The sequence below is a fragment of the Trachinotus anak genome, unplaced genomic scaffold, assembly GCF_046630095.1.
Source record: "Trachinotus anak isolate AG129_WGS33_773 ecotype Australia unplaced genomic scaffold, CSIRO_AGI_Tana_v1 ptg000009l, whole genome shotgun sequence".
Lineage (NCBI taxonomy): Eukaryota > Metazoa > Chordata > Actinopteri > Carangiformes > Carangidae > Trachinotus > Trachinotus anak.
Window position 1 is genome coordinate 21,948,011 of NW_027273860.1, and position 17,456 is coordinate 21,965,466.

General features: G+C 42.5%; 1 protein-coding gene and 1 long non-coding RNA gene across 2 annotated transcripts in view; one reads left to right on the forward strand and one right to left on the reverse strand.

The window, feature by feature from the left end:
• Positions 1-2,973: 2,973 nt before the first annotated feature.
• The window catches only part of LOC139625669 (guanine nucleotide exchange factor VAV3), a 92,189-nt gene continuing 77,706 nt past the window's right edge, over positions 2,974-17,456 (forward strand). The window contains exon 1 of the mRNA XM_071485841.1: positions 2,974-3,452. Within this exon, the coding sequence (XP_071341942.1) occupies positions 3,246-3,452 (207 nt within the window). The 5' untranslated portion in view covers positions 2,974-3,245. The remainder of the gene's footprint in view (positions 3,453-17,456) is intronic.
• Positions 8,889-14,320, reverse strand: LOC139625671 (uncharacterized). Its single transcript, XR_011691959.1, has 3 exons — positions 13,480-14,320; positions 13,335-13,395; positions 8,889-12,474 (listed from the first exon to the last, which is right to left on the reverse strand). It is a non-coding gene; the product is annotated as an uncharacterized lncRNA (long non-coding RNA).

Consider the following 17,456-nt stretch of genomic DNA (forward strand, 5'->3'; position numbering starts at 1 on the left):
CTTTTGATGCAATAGTCCCTTCAGATGATCTACCTCGTGGCAATTTTTGGTGTGTGACTGCTATCAACAACTGAGCCGTTCATGTGTATTTTGTGTGGTAATGGCTCCAACGCTGAAAAGCTATGATACAGCCTCCTCAGTACTTCAGAGCGTGTGTGTGTGGGTGCATGTGTGTGTGTGTTTGTGTGTGTTTCTCCTCAGCTCCCAGTTTTAATCAGAGAAAGGCTGATAATTGCCTGGCTGCATGGCTGTCCCTCCAGCCTGGGGAGGAGGCTGACACAGGAGAAGGGTGCTAAGAGGTACACCAGCATCCAGCCACTAGCCACCCCTCCTGTCATCTGTGCTATGGCAGCAATGGCATCCAGTGTGCAGCCAGTGGAGGACAAAGCTGGATGACCTCAATCAACCATATAAACTCCCTCCATTCTTTATCAGGGGGGAGGGGTGGAGGTGGTACCTGCAGAGAGCGACAGGAAGAGACAGGAGAGACAAGGAGGCAGAGAACTGCAGGACAGAGAGAGGAAGCTAAGTTAGTAATGTGCATTAATGGGATGTGAATGTGTACAGATGGAGAAGGAGAGGAGGAGAGAGGAGCTCAGTGCATCATGGGAAGTCCACCTGCAGTCTAAGCCTACAGCAGCATAACTAGGGGATAACAAAAGAGTAGGAATGTTGCCATCACTACTCCTCTGACATCCATCCAAATCTTCTGCACAAATATGAAGAGAAGACTCAGAGATGAAGAAGTGAGATGAAAAGAGAGTGAGTCACAGACACTAACCATCACAGTGCTGCTTGCACTGGTCTGTGTGTTCAGTCACTGTATGTAAATGCTTCCACCTACATTCTTTGTATAGAGACTTTCTTTCTGTGAGGTTCCTTCTCTGCAAATCTTACATCTGTGGATCTTATTTCCATCTACACAGTGAAACTGGTCATGAAGGTGTGTGCTTCTTCTCTGCACATTAATACAGCTTCATACAGCATCGTTAATGTGATTACCAGCACATCTCTGCACGGCCTGGACTCTCTGTAGTTGTATTCATTTTCACATATTGGATTCCTCATACATACATGTACACGTGTCTTCATTATGCATTCATTTTACAATGCATTCAGAATGCTCCACTTTTATTATTTCTGTCTTTGGCGTTCTGCTTTTCTTTTCTTAACTCACTGCTCCACAGTCTCTATGTGGCCTGTTGCCTTGTGTTGTGCTAAAAGCTCAACAGGATTCAATAAAACTTATATCAGTCTACCTTGTACTGCAGGTGGACTCTACAGCTCCTCATTCATGTCTGAAGAGTCTTCTTCTCTCTTTGCAGCTCCACTGGATCAGCTGGAGCTTAACTGTCTTGCTCAAGAGCAACTTGACGGTGACAGAAGAAATTGTTCTACTATTTCATAGTCATTGTTGGGTTGTCGCAGTCAGTCTGTGTGTTTGGGCACAAACTAAACTGTAACACCCCACATTCTTTCCTTTCCCATTACTGAGCTGTTTGAAACATTTAATTCAATGCCTTATAAGTCCAACCAGAGAAGTCAGTGTACAGGACAGGACAGTTTCCTCATTTCACCCACACAGAAGCAATAAAAGATAAACCCAGTGCCAGTTAGACCATATTTTGGTCTGATGTGCTCTCAGTGAACTGAGAAGCAGGTTCATGCATTTACAAGATGAACATTTTAGAAATGGAAATGTTTTGCTCTTTTTAGAAAAAAATATATTTGAATACATTTCTTTCTACCTTAATACTGTGATGTAAAATACTGTCATGAACATAAAAACTTTGGTCTCAAACCATAAAAGCAGACCAGTCTGTGTTATTAATTCATTTACAGTAACAATCATGTGTGTCGCTTCTTCATTAGACCATTGTGTTGGACAAGAATCAGGTGCTGTGAGTGAGGAAGTTGTAAAAACAGAAGTTCATTCTCCAAACAGAGATAACAGCTGGTTCAAACTAGAGATGGTTTTATTAGACAGCAAAGAGGCCTGATGAGTGTTTGAGGTGAAAATGTTACTTTGGAGGAGACAATTAGTGAGACCACTGCTGGGCTGATGCAGAGGAGGAGGAAGAGGAAGCAGCCAAAGGGGACTGACAATGTGGTCTTACATACTGAATGAATATAACAGTGTTAAAGTAGGCAAACTAAATCATAAAGGACTTAATGGCCTCTGTATACCATTGTGTAGTTTGACTGAACAGAGTTATACTTTGTTTTGAAACCAGCACCATTAAACCCTGCTGTACCAAACTGAGTGTCTTCAGCATATTCAACATAAGCAGATGACACACATCTGCTTGTAGAGGAGCCACTCTGTTTCCTGCCCAAACTAATGATTCACTCGTGCAAACAGCTGAGCTGCATCACTAAACATTCATGAATACATATAAGCAATCCTATAGCATGTGAATGTTAAAGGTGTCAGTTCACCTGTCTAAGGCCTTTATGCTGTTGATCATATATTTCTGGAGAGGTATAGATCATACTTTAGATATCCCAGAAGATTTGTGTAAAATGGTACAGGACATAGCCAGTTACTTTAATGCAGTAAATACTACAGTGTATGTCAGCTCTGCTTTATGGACAAATTCCAACCAGCCTCATTATGACTCCTTACAGATGAGAGCACAGTGAGTGTGAGGGAAAGTGGGTCTGTATAGAAAGATGCACTTATTTAAGCTGTTTAATCATTAATTGACGAGCTTTATCACTGAACTCTCTGCAGCCAGAGACAAAATGATCATTTATTACAGTCACTTGATACAATCTGATGTTTTTTAAACTACAGTCTCTGCTGTGTTCTGCAGTTGATAAGTATTCAGTCAGTGAGGTTGCATCTTTATCTTGGTGTTTCTTTTACGGTAACAGCCAGCCTATGGGTGGCAAGCAGAGGAGGTGAAGAGCGGGGCGAGGGGGAGGGAAGAGAGAGAGATGGGGAGTGAGGGAGCGTGTGTGAGTGTGTGTGTGTGTGTGAGAGAGAGAGAGAGAGAGAGAGAGAGAGAGAGAGAGGGGAAGAGTGCATTGTGCGCTCCATCCACAGCCTCAGTACACCGGACTGTCATCCTTGGAGCGGCCGCTGTGTCTCCACCAGCTCTCTGTTCCTTTTCATCGGGTTTCGCCGTCAGCGGATGTAGCATGGACACAGTGTGAGACGCACTTTGGAGCCGTCAGCTGTTTCTCTCGCTAAACAAAACTACACAGATTCTGTCAGAGCTCGTCCGGCTGAAGTCACAATAATGATGGAGTACTGGAGGCAATGCGCGCTGTGGTTAATTAACTGCAAGGTGCTTCCAGCTAATCACCGGGTTACATGGGAGTCCGCACAGGTATTTGACTTGGCCCAGACCCTGCGGGACGGAGTCCTCCTGTGCCATCTGCTCAACAACCTGAGACCTCAGTCCATCAACCTAAAGGAAATCAACCTCAGACCGCAAATGTCCCAGGTAAGACACAGATGTACACATCCACAACGTATGTTTCTCGCTTCGTCGCCAAACTACAACTTAGCCCCGATGGAGAGAACGCAAAACCAGACCTCGTTAGAATTATACCAGTTTTAAGTTTTTATGCTTCTCGCATAAAAGGTTCATAGATGCTAGAAAAATGTCTGAATCTTAACGCGAGTGAGAACAGTCATTTATCAAATTCGGTATGATATAATCAACAAATTAGCACTTGGTTCCAGGAAAATTTCGACTTTTTAAAATCTCGGTTACACCGCTCTGTTGGCGGATAACTGTGGAAATAAGAAGTCAACAAACGACAATAGTGGACATTTTATTCATTCAAGTCCATGTTTTTGTATGTCATATATGCCGAAGGATAAAGATGCTCCTTGCCACTGTGCTGAGCTCTTTATAATTGCTTTCTGACTTAAGTATTTTTGACAGTGAGCAGGGAAATATTAAACTGCAGGAATTGGAGGGAGTTTGGTAGCAACAGAACTGGACCAACGTAGTGTTGTGTAAAAGTTCCATTGTGAGTAAAAATGACAGAAATCTGACTTCCTCTGATTATTCACTTTGTTGTATTAGTTACTTGTAGAAACTGTTATTCATAGACAATGTTGGTCAACGCTGAACCGTTGGCCTGTGGCCTCCTCAGGGCTCCTGAATCTGCCCTCTATAGGTGATGCAGACATACAGTGGAGAAGGTGATGTGACAAAGGTTCATTATGGGCTGGATCTGACTCACGGGATTAACAACATGCATGTATATTCAGGTATTTTATTATAATCTATTCTCATTGAGGAGCCAAGCAAATAATATATTTGTTTTACTTGGATAGATAGATAGATAGATAGATAGATAGATAGATAGACAGGGATAGACAGCAGTGGCCACGTGGCTCCTGTTTGACGGATGCCATCTGCTTCAATAACAGGACAGACGGAGTCAGACGCAGATTAATATTCGCCTTCATAACAGTGAATCTGGTGTCTGGCTCTGTGACAACACACAGTGAGGTAAACACTCACCTCCTGAGCCTTCAGACCTGCTTTAGAGTAATTAGACTGTATCAGTGACACACACACACACAAACAGACTACAGTATATTACTCTGTAATGGGTGATTAAGCCTTGAACATCAGTCCTGTGTTGTACAGTACCACTGATGGAGAGGGGGGTGAGGCTGCTTTCCTGGAAAAACACTCCAAACTCACTGTCACAGTGGCACGGTCAATATGATATGCTGTTACTGCTCTTTCACAGTCCAACTGGGTATCCACTGTTCGACTTGAGCACGCAGGTCAAGTGGACAATTTCGAGAAAGCATGGAGGATTCTAATGTGGAAATCAACTGTCTGAGGATCTGTTTACTCGGAGACTTCAGAGAAAACTAGATTGGGGCTGTAAGAGGAGCTGATCAGTCCATTTACTGTTAGAGGTTATGCTAGAACCAATACAATTACTGATAGAGAGACATCAATAGTTCAGTGTTTACTGTCAGCCATGACATAAGGACATAAAGCGGAGCTCCCGTGTGTAGAAGGCTGGTGAACCTTACATATGCTCAGAGCCTGGCCTGGCCCAGACCGGGTTATTTATAGGCAGAGTTAGTGTTATGCTTGGATGGAAGATGTACTCACACTGAGCCAGTGATGAAACCATATTCACAGGCATCAGTTGAATCAGGCGCAACATCATACAAAGCGCATGTGAGCATATGCTGTACACAAGCACTACTTCTAGTGCTATTGGCTTTTAAAATGGAATTTTTTTGAACTGCATTTCCATTGAGTCATCTGACTATTAAATAGTATTTATCTGGGGAAATTTTGAGATTGTTCACTGATTCATGAAAACCAGGTTCTGTACTTGATCTTTTTCAATTGAGATGTAAAGTGCATCACTTCCTCTTCACCAGAGGATTTTACTGGGGAAAATACTAGACTCTGTTTATAACAGCAGTTATGCACACTCAAGACCTGTGTCTCAGTTCAGTTACTGGTGTGATAAATCATTTCTAAATGCAGATGTATTAATTTGTGGAGATTACTTTGAATATTTACCACTTGACTTCCCCCCTCACACACATTCACACCACGTGACGCTGGATACCACCTCCCATTACTGCTGGATGTCAGATCCCCCCCCCCACCAGCAATTTTCCTCCCTCTGTCTCCCCCAAAGTTAAATTTACATAACTGAGGGTGGAGTTGCATCCCTCCCCTGCATAATTCATGAGGGCTGTGGCAGCTACTTTATCATTGGCCAGTGTTAACACATGGGACGCCACTGTGGCCTCACCCACGGGACTGTGAGGTGGAGAGACAAAGGCAGTGCAGGGACAGGGCTACAAAGAGCCTGTCTCCAGTCTCTGAGGACATGAAGGGCCCTGGAGGGTTAGCCTGCCGTGCGGCGGTTAGCTGCGTAATTAAAGCACAATGCATCAGAAGCTCTGGAGGCTTCATGTGTGAGGTTGGCTGTTTCTCAGTCTGCAACAATAAATGTGCTGGTGATTTGTATGTGGAGTTGGACTCTTCTGTTTCGGAATGGACTCCCATTTGTATGCAGGAAGAAAAAGCAGTAAAATGATAAGATGAGGTCGCTGGGATTAGTCTATTTACTGATGAAATGAATTGATCTGCGCTGCAGCCATCCCTCTGGTGAAAGATGAAGAATGATGCAATGAAGTACAATGAGCCATTATTAGAAGATTGGACAGCCCATGTTTGAATGCATTTCATGCATGAAATTGTGAGGTTTACAAGGTTTAAGATGAAGAGCTAAAAGTTCCAGTTAAAACATGTGACCCTCGGTGTTTTACAGGCCTGTAATGAACACTTACTTAGTCTAGACGCAGCTCGACCACAACAGCTGCTGCATTTTGCTTTTCTATCAGAGAAAACAGCACAAAATCAGAGTTTGTCTTTGGGTTTAACATGAGGAGGAACTATGAACCGCTCGTCCAACATCAAGCATGAACCGCTTCCATCCTTCTGTTCCTTCAAACACTTGACTGCACATGTCTTTGAAACTCTGCTCGTGGGAACATTTACTTCCTTGAATGGGTGTTTTTTCTCTCTGATGCTGCTAGCAAAGGGGTGTGCTAACTACAAACTAGCTAGCAAGCGAGCAGAGTGTGGAAGAATGAAGCAATGTGCAGCCACTGATGCTCTCATTAAAAACTACAGTTTAAAAAAATACAAAATACAGCTGCTCAAACATGTAAAAGGGAGCTTGTGTTGGGCTCAGTTTTATTATGAATTGAAGGAAATCTTGATAACTTAAACACTTGCTCAGGCTTCGGTGGCCTTGTTTTCCATCGCTCAGGACTACAAGCTGCAGATTCAGAATGAGAATGAAACTTCTCTCACAGACCGGCTGTGAGCCTCGACATGCACAGGAAATCAGGAAATGGAATAGAGGAAGGAAGTGAAACTAAACACGCGCTTGATCAAGCTCAGACCAAAGCACTGAGATGTTACACACAATGAAGAGAAAAGCCGCTCTCTCTTCACGCAGTAAAAAACCCACTTTGCTCTTCATAGAGCCGCCTTCAGAGACTTAAATGTCCCTTCTTCATTTTTGAAAGTGAAAGTGAGGGAGAGACAGAGCATGAGTCTGGTCTAATTTTAAGGAGGGTTAAGTGTCAGGCACAGCAACAGAGTATGTCAATACAGAGAAATTCATGAAGATGCCATTAACACAGTGATCAGTGAATTATGTGTTTGTTTTAATGTGATACGGTAATGTAAAGAGAACCACATGATGTGATTGATTTATTATACCTATTTGAAGCCACATGATGGAAAACTTGTCAAGACGCCGGAAACATCACAGTGAAGATGTTACACAACCTTCACTACTGTTTGTTATTTAGATTCTGAACAATAGAGAAAGTGATGGAGAGAGGATGATTTTTAATGATGTGGTTTCTCAGGTTTGCAGCAGGTGACATTTGACCTGAATGAGACCTCTGTGAGTGTATTACACTTGTACATACAGTACACGTAGAGATTACTATTATACATTATACATGGTATTTATGTATATTTTATCAAGCAGAGACCAAAGTTGTGTGATGTGAGACAGTGAAGAGAAAAGCTGGTTTCACACAGTGAACTCTCCATGCAGCAGGCTTCAAAGGCTCCGCTCTTCACTCACAAAGACAAAAGTTAGAAAGAGCGAGCGTGGGAGAATAAGAAAGACTGAGAGAACTGATTCTGCACAAGCCACTAGTAAATCAAGACGTTCCCTCTCTAAGTCCTGTGGACTCAGGCAGCAGGACTTTAAACCAGCAACTATAACAGATTCTGATTCAGTGTAAAAAAAGTAAGAAATCTCACGTTATTATCATATTTCAGGGCAAATTTAATGGGCAGAGTTTGGTTTCAGATCAGTGTTAAAGTGTAAAAAAAAATGAAGTCACTGAAATTTAAAGTATTTGATAATAAACCAGAATAAGGTCAAAGACAAGTGACATGTAATCGCATAAAGTGTGTGTGTGTGTGTGTATGTGTGTGTGTGTGTGTGTGTGTGTGTGTGTGTGTGTGTGTGTGTGTGTCTGTGTGTGTGTGTGTTGAGTGTTTGCGTGCACACTCATTTTTTCATTCCTTCGTCCATATTCACACTGGATATGGAAACACTGATGTTTTCCTCCTAAACTTACTTTTTGGCCTCTTGAGTCTTATTTTCTTATTATCAGATCTTCCTTCATCTTGTAGTTAACTACAGAGCTGTCCTTCCAGGTGTGAATCAGGCTAGGTGTTAGAAGTGTAACAGTCTGCACACTGTATTAGTGGAACAGTGAAAGAAATGAAGTCCAGAATCAGCACAGAACCAAACACTGATTCAACACTTTTTATTTGACATTTTCAGGCTATTTTATCAGGGTTTTAAAAGACTACACTGTAGTCTGTGCTTTGTTTTATAACACAGTGAAACTAATCAATATCTGAAGTACGACTTTTTGTGGAGCTGACTACCGTGTAGCAGAAAGCAGTCTGTAGCACTTCTCTGTAAAATGTTCATAATGAAAGTGGATGTGACCTTGATAAGGAATCATTTATTACATCAAAATAAAACATTTACATTGCAGCAGGATTTTGTTTTTGTTGTTTATTGTCTCATGTAGAAAATGTTCCCTCCTGGGTTGTTTCTATGGCAACAATAAGGCACAGAAATTATGGGCCAGATCTGAGCAGTTACCATACTTCATACCTTCACTTCAAATTTGCTCACTAAAATTGCACATAACAAACACACTCTGCAGTGTGTGAGTGTTCGGACACAGCCTGTGAGTCCCCTGATGACTACCCCTGTGCTGCTGTGGCGTGGCTGCCCTCGCTGATTGGTTTTGCAGAGAGAACTGAACCTGTCAGTGTGCAAACACCACGTTATTGCAGGCATGCATGACACGTTGGCGTGAGCACCGCAGCCTCCCGCACTGGCCAGTTCCGCCGTGTCATCATGATGACATGCATATTCATGTGCTGCTTCATGTACGCTGACATGGACGCAGATATTTCTACAGACAAGATTGTGTTGCACCTTGCTCGTGCATGTACACGTGCACAGAGAGCATTGACCTTTCATTCTGTCACCAAGGAAACATGCCTGAGCCACAGCCAACCAGTAAAGGCCCTGCTCCAGTGCACATTAGAGTAAAGATAATGTATATGCTGATTTTATTAGGTGATATTCAGTGGTGGAGAATGCCCTGCAGTCGATGTTTATTACGTTACTCAGCTCTGGCGTGGAGGGTTCAGTTAATCACCACTGAGTGCTCTGAAAGCTCTGAGACAGTCAATAATGTTCACTGGAAAATTATCATTGTCATCATGAGTAGCATTTTATCAGAGAAGGCCTTAGCATACAGTGTAATTATAAAAACTATAACATGAACAAATGATAACTGCAGTCTTGCCCTTTTTATTAGCTTGTTGGAAAAGTCACCATGCTTTGTGGAAGACAGTCAGCAGTCAAGAGCTTTACATGTGTCCACGATACCAACCTGCGGCCGTGGTCCTAGCCAGTAGCAGTGTGTGTGCAACCTTTTACTGTCTGGTTCACTGTTTCAGACTCTGCAGAAAACTGAATGTAAGACTTCCTAAGACCTCTCCATACTGCCCAGGTAAACACTGATGGACCTGTGTGTGCATTGGAGATATGTATTTTTGTGCATGTGTGAGGACCCAGATTGTGTGTATAAAAAATGCCTGCTGCAACTTATTATCCAGCAGGGACAGTTATGTATAAGGTGTTCTGTTCTGAGCGACTCAAGGTGGAAGTGATAAATGACTAGATGTTCTTATTTGTGTAATGGAGACAGAGAATGAAAGAGTAAGAAACCCTACAAAGAGTGTTGGGATAGGAGCATGTATAGGCTCATACAGTTGGCATTATTATATACAGATTGACAGCGCACCGGGAGGCTCTACTTGCCTGGCATAAAGATCTGCGAATTCTTTATAGCAAGAAAATGGAAAAACTTACAGTTTATCAGCTCAAATATCGAAGCACAGCCTTGAAAACCCCACATTATATAAAGCTGACATCTGAATGGGCACACACACACAGACACACACACACACACACACACACACAGACAGACACACACACAGACAGACACACACACACACAAGTCAGATAAGCAGCACAGCAGAGCATTATTCATACGGTTTTAAACACAATCTTTCAGGAGGAGGAAGAGGAGGAGGAAGGGGAGGATGCTGCTCACACTCATGCTTCAGTGTTTTTGTATTCACTCATGCATCTGCATTTAGTTTATCACTCAGTTTATGTGATGTTCACCCCTCCAGTCACTAGGACTCTACACCCCCCTCACCTCCTACACCTCTAATAAAGCTTCTTCTGAGTGGAAACCACATCATCTGTGTTGCTGTTCCAGGAGGATTCATATCTCACACAGTAACACTAATTCAATTCCTTTGTCTAGTGGGGGGTGGAGTAAGCTTTGTGTATATCTGGGGGTCACTGGGGTTAAAACCAGGATTTAATGGAAAATGGTTGTAGAGACACTTATTGGTGTTGTGGGGGAGGTACAGAGGTGGACGGGTGGGGGTGGAGGGAGCAGAGTCTTCCCTTATGGCCTTATTGTCATTACATGAGAGAAAGTGAGCAGTGTGGCTGCGCAGATGTGGTCAGTTGTCGGGAGTTTTCATTTGAAATGTTAGCAGAGCTGCTCAGTTTGTTTTTTTTCCCTTCATTCATGTCGGACTGAGAGAAGCAGGCTGTGTCTGTTTTCTTACCAGGTGCCTGTGATACACTTTTGTTGTTTGCCAATGCAGAGATGAGGAAGAGGAAGAGATTCAGCGGTCGTCTGATTGTTATTGTCACAACAGAACCAGCAACAGGGAAGACTGTCTTGAAGTTTTTGATGGTACTTTACCTTCATGAGACGATACAGGTCTAACACATAACTGTTGTGGACGTGGCCCTGTTTGTTGTATAACATTTGAGGGAATAGTCACACACTGTTTGGTGGCGAGGTCGATGAGAACAATACGGCTGTGATATCTGTCTCCTAAATAGGAGGCTACACCCAGCAGCTGGTTAGCGTAGCTGAGCTAACCCGGCTCTGTCCACATTATATTTTTTTTGTTTAATTTGTACAAAATCCAAAGTGCAAAAATAACGACTGACTGTTTTATCATGTGCTGGGAACTGGTTTGACAGTTTTATTTGGGATTTTGGCTCAGTGACACGACACATCTCATTTGAAACTAGAATTATACAAGTTAGCACAAGAGAACCGTTTGTCATCTGGAACCACTGTATTGTTGTTTTCTTTCTTTCTTTTTCCTGGAAATGTAAAACTCCTGTGTCATCTTCATGCACTGAGACACATCAGGTTGTGCTTGTAGTCCTGCAGGAAGACAGAGAATTTGCCTTTTGATCCTGCTTTAATAGATTTTACTGGGCACTGAGGGGCAGGGCAAAAAGCAGCAAACACAATACTGACATGTTGTCATGCGTGCAGCAGACATGGAGCAACATTAACATTCACAAGGTGCTGTGTTTTTAGTCAGCTGGTAGTCCAGTGTTCTTTCTCTCTTAGCTCTGTGTTTGGGCTCCACCAGCTTCTGAGGGAAATGTCTGGTGCTCTCTGACTTTGTCCGTCCATTGTTTGCTGCTGAGCAGTGTACTGAGTGGACCCTGGGACTAAACCACTAAGGTTGAGAGCGGAAGTTACTGTCCCAAAATCCAAAACAATGACAAGAGGCTAAAAGAGGCAAGGATGCGCGGTGAGCTGAAAGGACTGGTGATAATATTCTGTGGGTTCTTTCACATCACATTTGGTTTTATTTCCCTTGTTAATATAAAAATGTTGATTAGTGTGGAGCACAGTGATCCAAATCCCTGTGATCCAATGAGCCAAAAAACAGGAAATGTGTCAGGATAAGAGGTGGTAAAGAGGTTGTCACTTACTAGCAGGGGCTAGTCAGAGTCATGTATGTGACTGGAAAAAGTGACTGGTTACTACAGTATGTAAAGCTGCTGACCACTGTGTTGTGTTGACAGTTTGTCATTGATACAAGTACACTGTCTGGCCCGGCTTCCGCTGTGATGACCCCAACCACTGACTGACAGAGAGTATCGGTTTTGTCAGCGTCAGCAGACCTTCGCCTACGTTCCACCTCCCGTTTCCTGGTTCCACAGCTGACAAAGGCTCCAACATGACATAGATGTGACCTGATCTCTTGGATGCAATATGTCACCCACTGGTTATGACTTGGTCTGTGCACATGATGTCATTTACACCAGACAAAATATCTCAGTGGTGTAAACCAGCAGGGGTTAAAACTGACAGACATATATTAGCGTTTTCGCCTTTACATTGTTTCTGCATGCTCTCCCACACTGCTCTGAGTAAGCACCTCAGACAGACAGACAGACCCTCTGTGAGAGACTCATCCATTTGATTGCCATTAATTGGTGCTCAGAAGGTTTACGCCTTGACACAGCCAAGCTCGGGCTGTGTTTCACTGCGTAGATCTACAAGAGAACAAGAATAGGATTTCATTAAGCTCCACAGTACGCAAGGGGGTCATAAAAGGCTCCAGCTTGTTGCTATGGAGCTTTGACTAGGATACTTGATACTTATTGTGGATACAGAGCACGACCTGGCTCATATCAAAAGGCACAGCAGTGCCTGTCTTAAGGGAGTATTTTTTTTGCCATACATTCCAGATGGTTGGTCTTAGAGATGAAGTGGTGGGAGTTTAAATCTTGCACGCAGTGTCCTTGTATAAAATATGAAGTTTTATCTAAACTGAGTCTGTGTGTGTTTGGAGCTTCCTGCTGGGATGGTGCAGCATACACTCTCCTTAATTCCTTATTCTACACAATGAAGTTATTTGCAGGTTTCACTCAAATGCAGAAATAGGAACACTGACGTTACTGGTTATATTTGCTGTGGATTTGATTGAGTTTCACTTTGTACATTTACTGTAGAGCTGCAGCTGATGATCATTTTCATTATTGAATTATGGGTTGATTATTTCTCAATTAATAGATTATTAGTTTTATCTATAAAACATCATAAAATAGGGAAATGCCTGTTATAATTTCCAACCAACAGTCAAACCAACAGTATAAAACTCACAGATATTCAGTTTACAACCACATGTGATGATTATTTGATTAATCAGATACTTGCTGATTAATTGATCCATTGATTGACAAATTTCCTGCAGCTCACATTTACGGTATAATTAGCCAATATTCATTTTTTCATACACACATAACTTAAATCTACATTTGTGATAAGGATTGTGAACAGGATATGTACTGAGTGGGATATTTTACACTTGTCGATGCCAGTGAACAGACTATGTAATGGTGACATTAATTACCTCAGACATATCTTCAGCTTGTTAATTACCAGATGACATATTCGCTCTCTCCTTCTTGCATCTATGAAAAGAAAATAACTAGGTTTAAGTTCAGCATAGTTTAGGCTTTTTTTACAAAAAAAATCTGAAGTTAATGTTCTACTACCTGCTTTTCCCAGAGCTTCCAACCACATCTGATGGTCTTTCTCTGTGGATGAAACTGTTTTCTTTTTGTCAACATGCAACACTTCAGCTTTATAAGATTGGTCAGGTTGCTGTCTACATACTAACATGAAGCTAGTTGCCGGTTAGTTTAGCCAAACTTAGCTTAGCATACAGATGGGATAAAGTGGCTGGGCTGGCTCTGGCTCTCTCCACAGGTAACAAAATCCATCCAACAGCACCTCTGAAGCTCTACAGATGAAATAAAACTAATTAACACTTGTGTCTTTGTTGTTTAATCTGTCTGACACACAGCAAGCTTCACCGTATAAAGTAAGGTAAAAAAAGTGCTTTTAAAACCACAATCTCAGTTTTACACTTCAGTCTTAAGTTTCAGATTAAACAAAGAAAAAACATGATGAGTTAGTGAGTAAACTTTAAACGTATGTAACTTCTGCTGCTAGGGGTCTCTCAACCAAAATATTAACAAAAGATAACATTGGGTGACATTATGAAATAGCGTGGGATCATGGGAGTTGCTGTCTTCACCACCATTGTCGTAAACTTCTCCCGGTTTGGATTTGTTCTGTGTTAGTGGTTCAGGAGGTTTTTACCTGGAGCTGAATTATCCACTGAGGTCTCCTCCTCTCCACAACAAACAGACCCACTGATTATAACCTTTAAAAGCCCTGAAAGCAGTTTCACATTTAAGGTACACTTTTCATGGATGCTGTACAGTGGACACAGGACACTAGGGAAGGGTTGGGAGGTCAGACTGCTAATCTACCTAACTACGTGCTAATTGATGAAGCAGAAGTTCAGGAAGTTTCTACCAGCAGCTGAATCATCCATCCATCCATCCATTATCTATACCACATATCTATACAGGATCGTGTAGGGGCTGGAGCCAATCCCAGCTGACATTGGGTGAGGGCGGGGTACACCCTGGACAGGACACCAGTCTATCACAGGGCTGACATATAGAGACAAACAACCACTCACACTCACATTCACAGCTATGGGCAATTTAGAGTCACCAGTTACCCTAACGTACATGTCTTTGGACTGTGGGAGGAAGCCGGAGTACCTGAAGGAAACTCATGCAGACATGGGGAGAACATGCAAACTCCACACAGAAAGGCCCCAGGCTTGAACCTAGAACCTTCTTGCAGCGCTAACCATTGCACCAATTGCCCCGAATAAAGCAATGTCACTTTAAAAATCTGTGATTCATTGACTCTTCTCAGTGGACACAATGTCTTTGAATGGCTAGAAACAGAGACTCCTTACCATTGTTTCTTTGATAATTTATGAACCAGACGTTTAGGATGTTTCGCTGATGCTCTTCCTTGGACACATGGCAACTCTGGGCATGGACCTGAGCTGCCATTAGCCTGGCTGTTTTTTTTCTGATAACTTCAGATCCAGACGTGCGATGACTAAAATCTTTACTAAATCTCTAAGTGAATCTTAAAAATGTGACTTCAAACTGGATAAAAGTCAATTTGTGCATCTGTCAGACAAACACAACACTGACAGATGAGCACATGGAGGATATGATGTCACTGACAGGCGACCAATGAAATGGAAGTGTTAGCATGATTAAAATCACAGATTTCTCTGTTTGAGAATTGATGGAAACATTTGTGATGATGTAAGAACACAACTCAACATGTAGAACAGAGGTCTGGTTGTTTTTAGACATTTAATGAGGAGAAGTTTCCGACTATAACTCTAAAGGTGCTCTCTGTAGAAGCAGTCAGCAGTAGGGCTGCAACTAACGATTATTTTGGTAGTCGACTAATCTGTCGATTATTTTTCTGTCGATTATTTTTCGATTATTATCAAGGATTATTTCAGTCACGCCCACCATCTGTGCTTCCTGTGGGCGCGGCTCCTATCATGGGCTCCAGTGCATGGCAACTCTTACTAACTAAGCTAGCGTGCTAGCCTACATTTCCTCAAAATTAGCTCATGTTCAAGCTCATGCAATAAAAGATGCTCTCGGAAGTGTGAACACATCCTAACACATTAGCTGACATGACATATCATTCAAGTAGTTAATGTCATCCTTGAGACCTTCTTTTCTGAAAGGTAAACAAAAACTATAAATAGCTCCTTGGTAAAACGTAACCATCCACAGTAACGTTAGGCGTCACAGCTCCAGGGTGCTCGCATTTGAGGTGCTCATGCATCACCATCGTGCTGCCATGATACGCCAGCTCTGCATTCGACCTGTTTTGTTGCTGCACTTTCACTAAAATGTTCCCACACTTCTGAAAGTTTGGGCCTCACCTTCACTTCACACTTCGCAATTGGTTGCGCCAGCTTTCATTCATTCTTCTTCATTGCTTCAGATTCAGGAAGCAGCCGGTGTAGACAGTTGAGCCGACTGCCCCCAGCACTTCCTGTAGTGCACTGCAGTTATTGAACATTTGTGTGGAGTAGACAGAGACAGTGTTTTAAACAATGTTTGGCATAGCCAAAGACAATAAGACAATATCATTTAAGTCCTCTGAGGTTGCTTATAATACGATGCGTCGACAGTACGATTCAGCGTTGACAAATTTTCATAATAAACGTTGTTGATTTTATTGGCTAATCATTGCAGCTCTAGTCAGCAGTAAACATTTTTTATTACCTAACACATGTACATTAAAAAAAATAGTTTGACATACATCTTACTTTTAATTGTAGTGGACTGTAATTAACTCAGCTTGTGCATATACAACGACAGTGAACACACACAAACTCACACTCATTAGACCATTGACTTCCTGAGCCTCAGAGAGTCATCGGTGCAGGAGAGAGGCTGACAGTGGAGCAGTTAGTGCTGCTTCACTCTGGTTAATGCAATCCCCCCTCTGCTGTCTTCGGCTCAGCGCAGCAGAGACACTGTCTTTCATATGTGCTGTGTGAAGCTGCTTCCCTCAGATAATATACTGAGGTTCTGTGGGACTCCAGGCAGACAAGATGTGCTTGTGTGATAAAAGAAAGTGATGTGTACAAGTGTAAACATTCAATATTATTCACTCGCTGCTCGCTCGCTGCTTTACACTGCCTCTTATCTGGAGCTCCCTGGCCGGGGGCTTTTCTCTTGTGAAGCCATCTGTAAAGCCTAATTCAATTAGAATGGTGAAGCATTTCATATTTGATGCATGGACATGTGCTGTGCAGACAAATCTGATCACCAAGAAGGTGAAGGTGTGTTGTGAATAACAGAAGAAGTTTGGCTGCTGAGCTTTTTCTCCTCAGCTCTTTGTTTTTCAAGGTGATGCTCACAGGTTGTCTAAGATGATTACAGTCGGGCCTCTGAGTCCAGACTCCATGTTACCAGCATGGCAGAACGCTGCTCTTTTTAAGGAACAGGAAACAACCAATGAAATCAACTTCCTGTAAGCCAGTTACACAATGAGAAAAAGAAGAAGAAGAAGAAGGAGACGGTGATGATGAAGCATTGCTAAATGAACATTTATCTCTGGAGAAAGTCAGATAAGAAGTGCTGCAGATGCAGGAACTGAACTAAATGCCATGTTGAGTGGGAGAGAAGAGAGAAAATGAAGGTTTCATAGCACAACTGTAGAACAGCTGGATTCTTCCTGTGATGATTTTAATGGTTCAAATACCGCTGTGACTTTCCAGACATCTCATTAGTGCATGTTGCCTGTTTAGCTGCCATTTTAACAGCAGACCCTCTTCAACTCCTGTTTCTTGTCCTGTTTGAGTTTGAGTGCTCCTCTGTGTCACAGTTTCACTTGTTAAACGCCTGTTCCTCGTCCTGATGCAGCCACAATGTGTCACTGCTCAAACACACAGACCACAACCACACAGCCAGTCCTTGCCTTTGTGTTGTGTGTCTCATTTTGTTGTCTCCATACTCTGCATGTCAATATTGGTGGTGATGTGACCTCGCACCAGCGTCTCACTGCATGAAACCACGTTACTCATGATTACAATAATCTGCTTGTGACAGGTGAATGT